The 13765-nt window shown below is 43.2% G+C and overlaps 1 protein-coding gene across 2 annotated transcripts in view; it reads left to right on the top strand.

The window, feature by feature from the left end:
* Positions 1-89: 89 nt before the first annotated feature.
* DZANK1 (double zinc ribbon and ankyrin repeat domains 1) overlaps positions 90-13765 on the top strand; it is a gene marked incomplete at its 3' end in the record, with an annotated part of 74040 nt that continues 60364 nt past the window's right edge. Inside the window, exons 1-4 of one of the 2 annotated variants that reach the window (XM_082669841.1) lie at positions 90-582; positions 2491-2607; positions 5861-6014; positions 12657-12771. In XM_082669841.1, coding sequence (XP_082525967.1) covers positions 2499-2607; positions 5861-6014; positions 12657-12771 — 378 coding nt within the window. In that variant the 5' untranslated portion in view covers positions 90-582; positions 2491-2498. Of the gene's footprint in view, positions 583-2490; positions 2608-5860; positions 6015-12656; positions 12772-13765 lie in introns of those variants that run through there. The other variant, XM_082669842.1, reaches the window with a different exon arrangement.

Below are 13765 nucleotides of genomic sequence, written 5' to 3'. Positions count from 1 at the left end.
GCGGCCGGCGCATGGGCCTTCTTCCTCGTGTCGCAAGCGGTCCTTCTTTGCCAGTCGCCTTGAGGTGGCCAAGCCGCGCCTGCGCCGCTACAAATTCTTATTCTGGTTTTTCCAGAATGTCAGTGCCTGTCGGACGAACGAGCCTGGTTCCCCTATTCTGAGTTGGGACGCCACCTTGTAGCACTTTCCAACCTCTGTGAGGGCAAGTTCTCGGTCGCCTACAGTGAAGCCTGACGAAAGGAGCTCGAGTCGGGTACCAGTCTCCGGGCCAAGCGCAGGGGCGGGGCTAGTTGCTAGGAAGCCGGGTTCCTGCCAATCACCTGCCCGACTCTCAGGTGGCGGGGCGCGGCTCGCAGCGTCTTTGGTAACCCGGACCGCTGTGAAGGAGAGGACGAAGGGCAGTGAGCGGTGGGCTGCCTGCGTGGGGGGCTGCGGAGGTACTCCGGGGTTCCCAATCGGGTCCCGGTGGCCGGAGGAGAAGGAAGAGGACGGCAGCCCTCACTCCTGCTGAGAGGTAGCGGACGTCCTTGGGTGCACCTGAAGGACGGGGACAAGGACCAGGCGCGGTTCCGGATGCGGGCGGTGAGGGAGCAGTCTGGATGGAGGGGTTGCGGGGTAGGGGATGCTGTTGACGCCACACTGACATTTGGGCCTAACGGATCGGTCTACTGATTGATCTTCTTCGCTCGGGGCCCACTGGCCTACCCACTGGCAGCCTTCCAAGGGCAGCTCCTAGTCGCCGCATGAATTATTCCCTCCCCAAATGTTTTTATTTTGAACTAGTTTTTAACTGTTTTTATTTTAACTGTCTCTCACTTAAATGAAAGTGTGAGGACGGGCAAGCTCCAGAGTCCATCCCTTCTGTAGGGGCCGTTGTTCCACTATCTATATCTGTATCTGCAATTTAAATTCTTAGCCTCCGACCTGGAACTGTCCAACCAGGCATTAAGTTCACTGCTTAAGTTTAGTTATCCCACCTTTGGGTTATATTCTGTGACAAACCTCAAACCACAGAGATGTTCAGGGCAACATTATTTATTTTAAATTTTTTTTTTTTTTTTGGTCGTGCCTCAGACTTGTGGGATCTTAGTTCCCCGACTGGGGAGGGAACCTGGGCCCCCTGCAGTGAAAGCGTGGAGTCCTAACCACTAGACCGCCAGGGAATTCCCAGGGCAACGTTATTTAGAATAGCAAAACCCAAAACTAAAAAGAAACTAGTAAATGCCTAAGTGTCCAATCACAAATTGATAAATAAGATTCTATAAGTACTTGGAAAATTGTAAATAATAGTGGAGGGTGCAAGAAGTACACTATAAAATTCGAGTTTTAATATAGATTTTAATTGAGTAAAACCTATGCATCCATTATCATTGAAATTTGAACAGACCATCGGAGATGTAAATGGTTGCTGTATTAAGGTGTGGGTTTTTTTTTCCCCCTGAATCCTTTATGTATTAATAATTATGAGCCCCCCCCCCAAGAAAAAGATCCCTAAGGCCTCCATACTTGTACTTAATTATTTATAAATACAGTAGATGGAGTGGGAGACTTTTGTGTTTTTTTGCTCACTGTTTATATCCATGCTAGCTTTCTTCCAGCTGAGGCGTGATCCTCTGCCATCCTTCTAAAGTTTCTTTTGCAGCTTTCACGTGCAAGAACCAATTGGTGACAACTGCAGGGCTTTGAACCTGGAGCTCTCCCAAAGGAGTTGGCTCTAAATTAACATTTCATGCTACATACAGAGTTACTACTGTTCCTCTTGTGTGCTGACTTGCCTGAAACCGAGAGAGGTGGCAGAAAAATGTGGTAATGATCCAGGGGTTGCTCAGGTCAGGTCATCAGTGATGGTCTCTGCTCTGATGAGTTCACTTAATTTGTCCATTTAAAAGAATTTTGTGCCCCCATCCCATACATTCATGCTTTTTCTCCCAAAGTGAGGTAAATATTTAGATAATCAAAACCCCACACCAGATCTCAACAGCAAGAATACAGCTGAAACAATAATTATTTCAATTAAAAATGATATTTGTGGGCTTCCCTGGTGGCGCAGTGGTTGAGAGTCTGCCTGCCGATGCAGGGAACACGGGTTCATGCCCCGGTCCGGGAAGATCCCACATGCCGCGGAGTGGCTGGGCCCATGAGCCATGGCCGCTGAGCCTGTGCATCCGGAGCCTGTGCTCCGCCACGGGAGAAGCCACAACAGTGAGAGGCCCGCATACCGCCAAAAAAAAAAAAAAAAAAAGATATTTGTATTAACACAACATTGTAAATCAACTATACTTCAATTTAAAAAAGACAAAAAAAAAAACCCAAAGAACTGAGATGAGTCTCCCAAAAAATAAAAATGATATTTGTAGATAATGGATTAACAGTATTCTCTTTAGTTTTTACTGGTCTCACTGTATTTGAACGAGGTGCTTCTCTTCAGTGTTTGTGTTCAAATATAGGTGCCCATTGGAATTTATTTTCATCCACTGTTTTTAATGTAAGGAGGGGAAATGACGGCTGGTTCAGTGTGTGTCCCTCAAATCATTCCCCTGCGGGTGCCTCAGCCCGGAAAAGCCAACCATGAAATTGATAACAATACGCTTTTGGAAATGAAATCAGGTAAGAATCAAATATACTTGAAATCATTTAAAATAACACTGCCATATTCTTTATATTCATCTGGTTGTTGATTTATCTCTTTACATGTTTTCTATAATCAGGATCTTGGGAAGTTTGTAAAACTTGCAAAATTTGAAACAATGGTAGTTTATAGAGTGGTATTTATATAGATTAAAACTCTTGCCAACCTTCCATTTGTGTGGGTAATAGTTGTAGCAATGCCTTGACTCACCTTAGCCAAGGGAGGATTTCCTGATGCTTCCCCAGACTTTCCCAGGATTCTCATTATTTTTCTGGGATTTCAGTTTGACCTGCTAACACAGGCTTCCCAGTCAGACAGGTTGGAGAGTGAATCCTGGCTTTGAGAACTTCTAGTGACCTTCAGTACATTGTTGTGCCTTTATAAGTCTCAGCTTCCTCACTGTAAGAGAGTGATAGTATTATCTACTGTTTACAGCCATTGTGAGGTTTAATGAATCGATATGTGATGTGAGGGGCACAGGGTCTGTCACATGGTAATGCCAAAAGAAATCTTAGCTATTTCTGCAGAAATAAAGCAGTGAATGCATTTCCTGTTAATGCCAGGAATACACACACACACACACACATACACATATACATATATAATTAACATAAGGAGAAGGAAAAGTTTTATAGATAGAACATATGAACAAATACTTGTTTAAAACAGACTCTGACTTGCAGCCACATGGATGGACCTAGAGATTATCATATTACATGAAGTAAGTCAGACAGAGAAAGACAAATATCATATGATATCACTTATATGTGGAATCTAAAAAAAGTGATACAGATGAACTTATTTACAAAACAGAAATAGACACACAGACATAGAAAACAAACTTATGGTTACCAAAGGGGATAGCAGGAGCGGGGGAGATAAATTAGGAGTTTGGGATTAACATATACATACTACTATATATAAAATACATAAACAAGAAGGAACTTCTGTATAGCACAGGGAACTATACTCAATATCTTGTAATAGTCTATAATGGAAATGAATCTGAAAAAGAAACAAACAGTATACATATGTATAACTGAATCACTTTGCTGTATATGTGAAACTAATACAACATCGTAAATAAATTATACTTCGATTTAAAAAAACAGACTCTGAGACTCCAGTTATGTATTTTAATAACTAATGTGCATACAACTATTTATCTGTATCGATGGTGTGACACCTGGGCTTCCTAGACTAAGAGTTCCAACTAAGAATATATTACGTTATACTGTATCTCCCTTTATCTTAAAAGCCAATATTATTTTCAAAAATTCTCAAACCAAAATACAAGTCTTAGTATATGTGCCCATAACCCTCAGGAGAAGTTGGGTGATTATTGACAAATGATGACAGGATATCCAAATTCTCTAATATTGAAAATGTCTAATAAATAAAAGATTCTACAATTCAATGACAAAAATAATAATAACCCAATAGTAAAATGGACAAAGGATGTGAAAGAACACTTTATAGGAAAGGAAATACAAATATCTTTTAAACATATGAGAATATGCTTCTACTCACCCCTTCACCAGCTTGCTGAGCAGACCTTTTCCCCTGCTTTTTTTTACTCCCTTGCATTTAATCACCACTTAACAGATTATATGTAATTTTTTGTTTGTTTACTGCTTGTGTGTTTTTCCCAAAACGGAAGCTCTATGACAGCGGGGACTTTGGTCGTTGGTGTATCCCCAGTGTCTGGAACAGTGTCTGGCATGTAATAGGTACTTGGTAAATATTTGTTGAATGAATGAGTGAATCTTACTCAAAATGTAAGAAATGTGAGTTAAAACTATGAGATACTTTTTTTTAATCTAGGAAAATATAAAAGAAATATTGGCAAAAATAAAAGAAAAAATGGTCACACACAATATGGCTGAGATTGTGGGTAAACACGCACTTCCGTGCCTTGCTGATAGCAATGTGAATTGTTTCACTGTCTGTGGAGGGAAGTTTGGCACCGTTAACCAAAATTACAAGTGCCCGTAGCTTTTGACTCAACAGTACGAGTTCTACACATTTTACAGATGTACTTATAAAAAGAACTCTTTATAGGGTTATTCATTACAATGCTTGGAATAGCAAAAGAAAAAGAAAAAGAAAGAAAGAAAAGGAAAGAAGACAGTTTAGATGTTCATCTGTAGGGATTGGCTGTTTGCCAGTGATTCATCCATAGAAAGACAGAATACAGTACAGCCGTAATGAAGAATGGGGATGCTTTTAGGTACCAATATAGGGCAATATCCAAGACAGATTGTTAAATGAAAAGAGAAATGTGTAGAACAGGGTATGATAAGCCACCATTTGTATATAAGGAGAGGGGGGAGCGCTTCTCTGGTGGCGCAGTGGTTGAGAGTCCGCCTGCCGATGCAGGGGACGCGGGTTCGTGCCCCGGTCCGGGAGGATCCCACATGCCGCGGAGCGGCTGGGCCCGTGAGCCATGGCCGCTGGGCCTGCGCGTCCGGAGCCTGTGCTCCACGGCAGGAGAGGCCACAGCAGTGAGAGGCCCGCGTACAGCAAAAAAAAAAAAAAAAATGGAGGGGGGAAAACTATGTACATATATGCTTGTATGGATGTAAACTATTTTTGGAAGGATAGCTGATATTGTTGGTTGCCTTTGGGCAACTTATGTCAGGGGTGGGAGGGAGAGTTTTCATTGTATATCCTTTTCTGACCTTTTGAATCTTGGATCATATGTATTTTTTACCTTTACAAATGTTCTAAGAAATGTAGGAATCATTTACCTAGTCCAAATAAAATATAACAAAAGCATTTCTTAAGCAATGCTCCAAGAATGAAAAATTAGCTTCTGCTTTCTAAGTAGGCATTGCAGTTTTAAAATTCACCCCTGCTTGATTTGTATCATTGCTCTATTGGGGAGGCAAAATACCATAGTGGTTCAAGAGCATGGCCTATGGATCCAACCTCCCATAAGTCAAACCACAACTCTGCTGTTATTTAACAAGTTTCTTAATGTCTCTGGGACTCAGTTTCCTCATCTGTAATGTGGGTATAAAATAGGACCTATCATAAGGTTGTACTGATAAAATTAGCTAATTCATGTAAAGCACAGTGCGTGGCACAAAGAACTCAATTATTGTTAGTTATTGTTATTCATTTCTACAGTACATTAAAAAAAACTCATTAAATAACTGACCCATAGGTGTTATTCAGGGACTTGCTACTTTAATGTTAATTCCAGATATCCTCTTTTGGGTTTTTCAGACACCCCAGATGTCAACATATATTATACCCTGGATGGCAGCAAACCTGAATTCCTAAAGAAAATTGGTTATGGTGAAAACACTACGTTGAAGTATATGAAGCCTATTACTCTGCCTGATGGAAAAATACAAGTTAAAGCTATCGCAGTGTCTAAGTAAGTTAAGAGCATAATGATTAAGATAATTTGTATTTATTATGTTTTAATTTTATTAATTTCAATGAGAATCAGTTCTGGATTAGAAGTACACTAAAGAAAAAGTTATCTTAATTTCAGCACATATCTGTAACTTTTTTGTTTTGGTTGTCCTCTGTTGAGTTATACTGTAAAGTACACAAATCGTAAGGGTACAGCTCAGTGAAGGCTATGTATATTAATACTGTTTTTAGTTTGAAATCCACATTGGGATTTTGGGAAGGAAGAGCCTTTTCAGGGTTTGGGACCTCCAAAGAGATTCGCCTGGCTCTGAGGAGAATTCTGTTTTTAGTGAATGGTTCTTTTATTTCCCAGGACGTGCCTATGACCACTGTGGTTCTCTCTCTGATTTTGTATTCACTTTATTGGCCTTCAAAGCTACTGTCATTTCAGTTTGTTAAACATTAGCTACTTCACTCTTTTCTTTGTCCTTTCTTTCCTAGTCAATGATTTTTTTTTTCATTTTCAAATATAGAAACACCACTTAATTTGGTAAACTTCACTGTGGGTTGTAGAGAAGAAAACCCTCAAATGCTTTGCAGATTTGTGTGTCTGTGATAGAAGAATTATTTTGTGCAGCAAGACAGGTTTGGCCACATTTTTGGAAGACTTTTAAGCCCCAAACCAATACCTGGCTGGCCCAGTTAATTTAAACGAGACTACAGGCTCCCCCTGCTGGCTGAACTACTGCGTGGCTTTTTGACAAGAGCTACAAGTTCTACACCAAAGATGATTGCTTAGGCATTAAAAAAATTTTTTTTAATAATAAAATAAAAATAAAACCAAACAAAACAACCTCCTTACACATTATTATTCTTTACTAAAGATTGGAATCTGTGTCTTTTCCCACTTGCCAAACCATTTCTATTGAAACAAATCATCTCAATTGTTAAAAATGAATAAGCTAATTACTCTGGTGCCCAATGCTGCAAAGCAGCCCCTTTTTTTTTTTTTTGTGGTACGCGGGCCTCTCACTGTTGTGGCCTCACCCATTGCGGAGCACAGGCTCCGGACGCGCAGGCTCAGTGGCCATGGCTCATGGGCCCAGCTGCTCCACGGCATGTGGGATCTTCCGGGACCGGGGCACGAACACGTGTCCCCCGCATCGGCAGGCAGACTCTCAACCACTGCGCCACCTGGGAAGCCCCAAGGCAGGCCCCTTTATAAGCTGCAGGTGGTCATAAAGTGAAGTAGTAGTTAATGACTATGTAGTTCAAAGGAGTTAATAAAGCTTCCAAAAGAGTCTGAAAAATAAGGGCATTGTTAATGCCTCTCACCATCTTGCTCTGTGCCCACTAAGTGTCTGCTCTGAAAAACTGTTAGTATTTCAGATGCGCTCAGCTTAGGGAAAGTATCTATGCAAAACATTTTTGAGTTTTCAAGGCAGAAAATTAGTGCTTCTATCCATTTGCGATAAAATAGTTCTTGAAAGGAAATGAATAAGAGCTTTGCCATACATGTGCTTTCATGTCCCCATATGTATGTCTATGACTTTCACATCAGAGAATGGTCTGGTAAGGAACACAGGTGGGCAGGAGGGGCCAGGGACTCGGGAACATCTCAGCAAAGGGAGAGGGTTTCAGGTTTGATGGTCTGTGTGTTGATGGTCTAATCCAGGGTCTGCAAACTTTCTGACAGCTGCCTTGATTCTTTAAAATCCTCCTTTGTGGTCAAGAGCTTCCTGTCTCTGATATCATCATTTTGTAGTGTTCTGGCAATGAACTTGCATGGTTCTCCTTTTTCTGTCAATGACCTTATATGGTGGCCAAGAAAAATCAAGCCTGGCTGAGGTAAAAGCTGCTTCAACTGAAGGTAGGTAACCGGGGGAGTCAGAGTCCCCTGAGAACAACCATTTTTCTTCAGCAGAACCAAGAGGGACTTCCCCGTTTGGCAGCAATGATTAATAAAGTAAAGGTATCCGCAGGTTACCAGGGCATCCCACAGGCATCCATCTACCGCCCCTGGACCTAAAACCTTGCATTTGCGTGGATGACAGATCCAGCTGCCATCTCCAGAGGCAGCGACAAAGGCAAGAAGACGCTGCTCGGAGTGTGGGAAAGAGGATGGAGTTTGTTGACCTGCAGATCTGGATTTTAATCCCAGTTCTATTGCCTCCTCTTCGTGTGACCTTGGCTTAAGTTATGTGGTCTTTGGCATCTCAGTTTCTTCCTTTGTCACATGAGGTTAACAGGACGCCCTTGGAAGCCACTGTGAAGGGCAGAGGTGATACACTTGGGATCAGGCAGGTGGCAGCTGTAGTGACTGTCTTTCAAATTCTTAACGAAGGGCTAACAGATTGCTGTCATGTGACCCACCTCAAAAGTCAGCCTCCTATTTGAAAAGTTCATGCCTGGGTGAATAAGCGGTTTCCATTCAACCCCTTCATGTTCCTAAACCAGAGGTTCCCAGTTGGGCATAATTTTGCTCCAAGGGGTCATTTAGCAACGTGGGGAAACATTTTGGTCGTCACGCTGGAAACGGGAGTGTGTTAGTGGCATCTGGTGGGTGGAGGCCAAAGATGCCGCTGAGCATTTTACAGTGCACAGAACAGCCCCACAGCAGCGATTACCCAGCCCCAAATATCAATAATTTCCAATAGGTTGAGAAAACCTGGCCTGGACAAGTTGTAGAATTCTTCCAGATCCAGTTTTTTTCACTCCCTTGCAATCATTCAAGTAATTATGGTGCTTTATGGAGAGGATAATAATCTTTACAGGGATAGAGCTATGAGTACTTTTTTTTTACCTTATATTGGTATTTCTAAAGATACATATTTATGGCATCTGATTCCAATCCTAGCAAAAATGTATGTGTGTTCAAATGAGATTTGGGCTCTGAGTAGAATTCCTAGCTCCAATCCCAAACCTAAGCCTTTTTTGGATTACCATCAGAAAATCCTTCCACCTAGCAGGCAGTCTGAGCTGGTTTCTGGGTGACAAGGTCTATGGGTAGGAGCCCTGGCTGGGTCCCCAAGGAAAGGGCTAGCTAGGGTGGGGAGACAACCTAGACCTTAAAAGGGGTAGAGCAAGTGGGTGGGAACCAGGCTTCTGCTCAGAGTAATGGGGCTGGTATGTGCACATTCAGGAAGCCTGGGCATTCGCCAGGATTTGAATGGTCCCTGGATGGAAATGTTTGTGAGGTCTAGGAAGTGTGTAACTAGGAGGACAGCTGTATCTCAGATGACAGACCGTGGGCCAAAGATGAGCATTCAGATGAGATGGATGTTGAGGTGAATGAGTTAAGCAGGCATTTCATCTAAAAGACTGTCTCTATCTGCATCCACATATCCGCATCTGTAAATTTCGTTTTGTTATTAAATACAAAACAAAACATGCTTCCCCAAAGTTTAGCCACCCATAAGTCACTCCAACCAGTGAACATGCAAGTACCCACTGATCATGTTATTTCTTAAATATTGTCACTCACTGATAGGTAGTGGCCGTTTAGATCAATTGTGTATTTCTGAGAATTTTTTTCTCCTTCTAAAAATGTGGCTTACAACCTCTGCATTGCTTAGGGTTAAACATTTCTCAACTATTTTGGAACTGATGTATATTCATTTCTGAATGTTTACTTAAAGAATTTAAAGCATTTTGGGACACATACTTACTTGAAGCTTCAAGAATTTTAAGAAATATAAAAAACCGACATGTAAGAAATCTGAGAAATTGCAAAAGAAATGTTAATGAAATAGATAAAATAAATCAAAGGCCAATATGAAAATCAATGAGCAAAGCAGACAAAGAAACACCAAAGAGAGAAGACAGCTGGCGATGTAAACAGTATTAAGTTCCTGGGCCAATCAAACAGAACCACCTGTGTTCCAGCTGTGAGCTTTCAGTGCAAATTAGTGGGAGAGAGAGTTAAACATATCAAACAAATACACCAGAGTGTGGTCACCATGATGCGGCAGGGGCTGCTGGTTCTTCCCAATGTCTGTGTTTCTCTTCTTCAAGAATCATAGAGCCCATGATTTTTAGCCAGACATGTGTTTCCTAGAAGAAAGATATTTCCCAGTCCTCCTTGAAGCTAGCTGGAGCCATGTCACCAGGTGTGGCCAGTGGATGCATGTGGACGTGATATGGCAACTTCTGGATTGTACCCTAAAGGAAGAGGTGGGCTGTGGTTCCTGCTGGCTGGAATGTGGCTGTGGTGGGCAGCCACGTTGGGTCAGAGGACACATGCAATGTCCTAGATGTGGTGGAGCAACACGGTGGAAACTTGACCCCAGACCCTGACACCGTGGCTCCTCTGCACAGCTCTGGGTGGATTACAGCCTGTTGCTGCCCTCTTGTTTAAGCCACTGTTGTTTCAGTTCTGTGTTACAACAGCCAAGCCTGCATCCTAATACACTAGGGACACATCTCAAGCAAATACCTACAGAGAACATATTCAAGAGTACAGGTGATCAAAAAAGGCCGACGATATCTAGTGTTGGTGAGTGTGTGGAGAAACCGGAACTCTCAGATGATGCCGGTGGGAATGTAAGATGGAACAACCAAAAAGTTAAACCCACTGACCATATGACCCAGCAATTCTGCTCCTGCGTATCTATCCACACATGTGGCTAGACCGGGCCTTGTTCTTATTATGATTGCAAGAGGCCCTTAGCAATAATCATCAGGAAGATTTGAAAGAGATGAGGTTTATTACTTACAAGTCCTGGAAATTATGTGGCACACAGCGAGGTCACAGGTAGAGAAAGAGAGAGAGACAGAGGGAGAGACAGGGATGGTGGGAGGGAGTGAGGAAGGGAGAAATCACAGGCCAGAGGTTCTGCTTTTATTGGGGTTGAGGGAGGGGGCTAGGGTTCCACGGGCTCACTCTTTATTGGTGAATTTTAAACGTAAGAGTGAGAATTTAAAGCAGGAAGAGAAAAAACAAGCAACCCAATTGGTCAGTCATTGAAACCAACCAAGATCTCTAAGATAAAGGAGCCTCCGTGGGGGGAGGTGGCCTGGATCTTTATCTAGTCCTGTGGTCGGCAGCGTGTCTACTCAAGATCGCCGCCTTTGAAGTGGATGCCTCAGCAAGCGAAGCTTAAGTCAGGCACTTGTTTGTTACAAACAAGAGAAAATCCAACCTCCAGGGCTTATACTACAAAGACTTATATGTGAGTGCTCATAGCAGCATTATTTATAACAATCCAAACGTTGGAAAAAATCAAAATGACCGTCCACTTGGCAATGGAAAAACAAACTATGGTACATCCATAAAATGGAATACTACTCAAGAATAAAGATGAATAACTATTGATACATGCAACGACATGGGTGAACCTCAAAAAAAAAAAAAAAAAAAAAGGATGAATGAAAGCAGCCAGATATGTAAGACTATATTTGTATGATGACATTTATTTTGAATTTCTAGAAAAGGCAAAACTATGGAGACGGGAAGCAGATCAGTGGTTGCCTGGAGTAGGAGGTGGAAGCAAGGAAGGACGACAAACAGGCTCAAGGGACTCTTTCAGTGATGGAGCGTTCTAAAACTGGACTGCGGTGGGGGTTGCACGATTGTGTAAATTTAGGAAATATCATCAAATTATATACTTAGAACAGGTGAATTTTATGTGATGTACATTATACCTCAATAAAACTGTTTTAAAAACCAAAAAGTATAGATGAGCTTCTGGTTCTGAGTTGAAATCACAGCCAGAGTTCCGTTCTGGGCCCTCTGCATTGCTTTCTCAGTGGACTCCTGCTGCGTCCGAGAGGAGCAAGATTCATTGTGAAATATTATGAATAAATTGAGAACTTGCTGGTATTTGAGGAATAACAGTTAAAATCTCCCAGGGCAGCATATATAGTGCTACCCACAACTGGGGTACGGAAAATCCCCATGACTCATATGGAATGAATGATACATAGGTAACCCCATTCTTTGTTTTAGAATAGGTTGAGACTTAACGTATGACATCTTTATGGTGAGTGCGATAGATGGTCCCCCAGACTGGCCCCCCATGAACCACGCCTCCCAGGGCAGCCCCTCCGCTTGGACCTGGGCTGGCCATGTGACTTACTTTTGACCAAGGTAACGTACCAGACATGACGCTAAGGCCAGACCACAAGAAGTGTTGCAGTGTCTGCTCTGGTCTCTCGGAACATAAATGCTGGGGGAAGCCAGCCACCGTGTAGGGAGTCTGACCTCCCTGACACTTCCGTACTGTGAGGAAGCCAAGTTCACCACTTGCAGAGGGAGATGGACAGAGAGGGAAGGAGAGAGCTGAATGGCCAGCCCAGGCCAGACTTGGAACACGAGGGGAGAGATCATTTTGGACCTCCGGCTGAGTCGGTCTTTGAATCGACTCTGGCTGACACGTGACTGTAGCCACACTAGAGATGGCAACCGGGAGATGGCAAACCCACAGCTTTGTGTTTTAAGACATTATGTTTTGGGGCGGTTTGTTACATAGCAAGAGATAACCCGAATAAGAATAAGGTAGGGAAAGATTATAGAAGCTGTATTTTGGTTTCTCCAAATTTAAAATACAGTAAATTTAGTCTCTAGACTAAGGGGCTTTATAGAGTCATCTTAATTGCTAGGCACCTTGTCTTTGAATCTTTGTGTAACACGCAGACCTTTTCTGTTCCGAATAATGTTCAGAGACTGCAGACAGAGTGCCATGGTAACAAAGGTGTTTCAGGTGGACTATGTACTGCCAGATACAGTCCCTTCAGAAGACGATGTGGAAAATGTTCTCAGAGACCCTCCAGGGCAGGTACGTAATGACGCTCTAAGGCAACCGGATCCTCACCGCATCCTCAGCTCCCATTCTCAGTGGTCGCATCTTCCCCTTCCTTTACCACCACAGTCATTCTGCCCATTTTCAGGTCCTTATAGTTGGGGTCAGTATCAACCATTGCAAAGTATCTTTGCTGATTTCCCACCCTTTGGCCAGTCCCTCCTCCACCCTGCCCACTGGAGACTCCTAGCAGGCATCCTTGTCTCCTGTGTCCTTACCTGTCGAAGGAAGCAGGACCCTTTAGCCTGGCATCCTAAGAAGCAGTTTCTGTCCTCAGTCATTCTTTGCCTTGTGACTCCCCTGTCCATATTCCAGCCAAACTAAACTGGGCGTCGGTGCTCCGTCTCTGCTCCCCTAGCACCAGCTCTTCTCCTTTTATAAAATGCTTTGATGCTGTGAACACTTTGCTCCCTGTCTGTCTCCCCCATGCACTGTAGGCTCCCAGGTGTCAGAGAGCATGTCTGCCATACTCAGCATCTTGCACGGGGGCAGGTAGGAGAGGGCAGAGGGTGTATATTTGTTGACTAGATCCATCAGACTAGTAGAAACCCTCAGTGGGCATGGCCTTCAATTATGTTGAAACCTTCATTGCCAAATAGCTGCAAAGCCTCATCCTTTGGAGAATGAACTAGACCTGTCTTGAAAGGATGTTTGGGTTCTGGGCATCAGTGAGACAGATACCAGGGTCAGAGGATGCGCCAGCCCACGGCAAGGCAACCAACCAAAAAGTCTCAGTCATGGAGGTCTCGCTGGGGGTGACGGGAAGCTTTTTGGGAGTCCCTTCAGTCTAATGATTGACCAGAGGCCAGAGAGGAGGCTGTGGGAGCAGAGCAGTGGATACACGTGTCATGTGGGGCCCCCGTGTGGTCAGGGGTCTACACTGGGCAGGGGCTGAACCCATGTGTAGCAGCAGGTGCTCAGGCTTCAACCAAGCACGAGGGACTGAGCCCAAGGAGAAGGAAGTCCAGAG

This window comes from Grampus griseus (assembly GCF_964374135.1).
Source record: "Grampus griseus genome assembly, chromosome: 14".
NCBI classification, from domain to species: domain Eukaryota; kingdom Metazoa; phylum Chordata; class Mammalia; order Artiodactyla; family Delphinidae; genus Grampus; species Grampus griseus.
The sequence above is the reverse complement of the archived record's forward strand: the minus strand, read 5'-3'. Positions and strand labels throughout refer to the sequence as shown.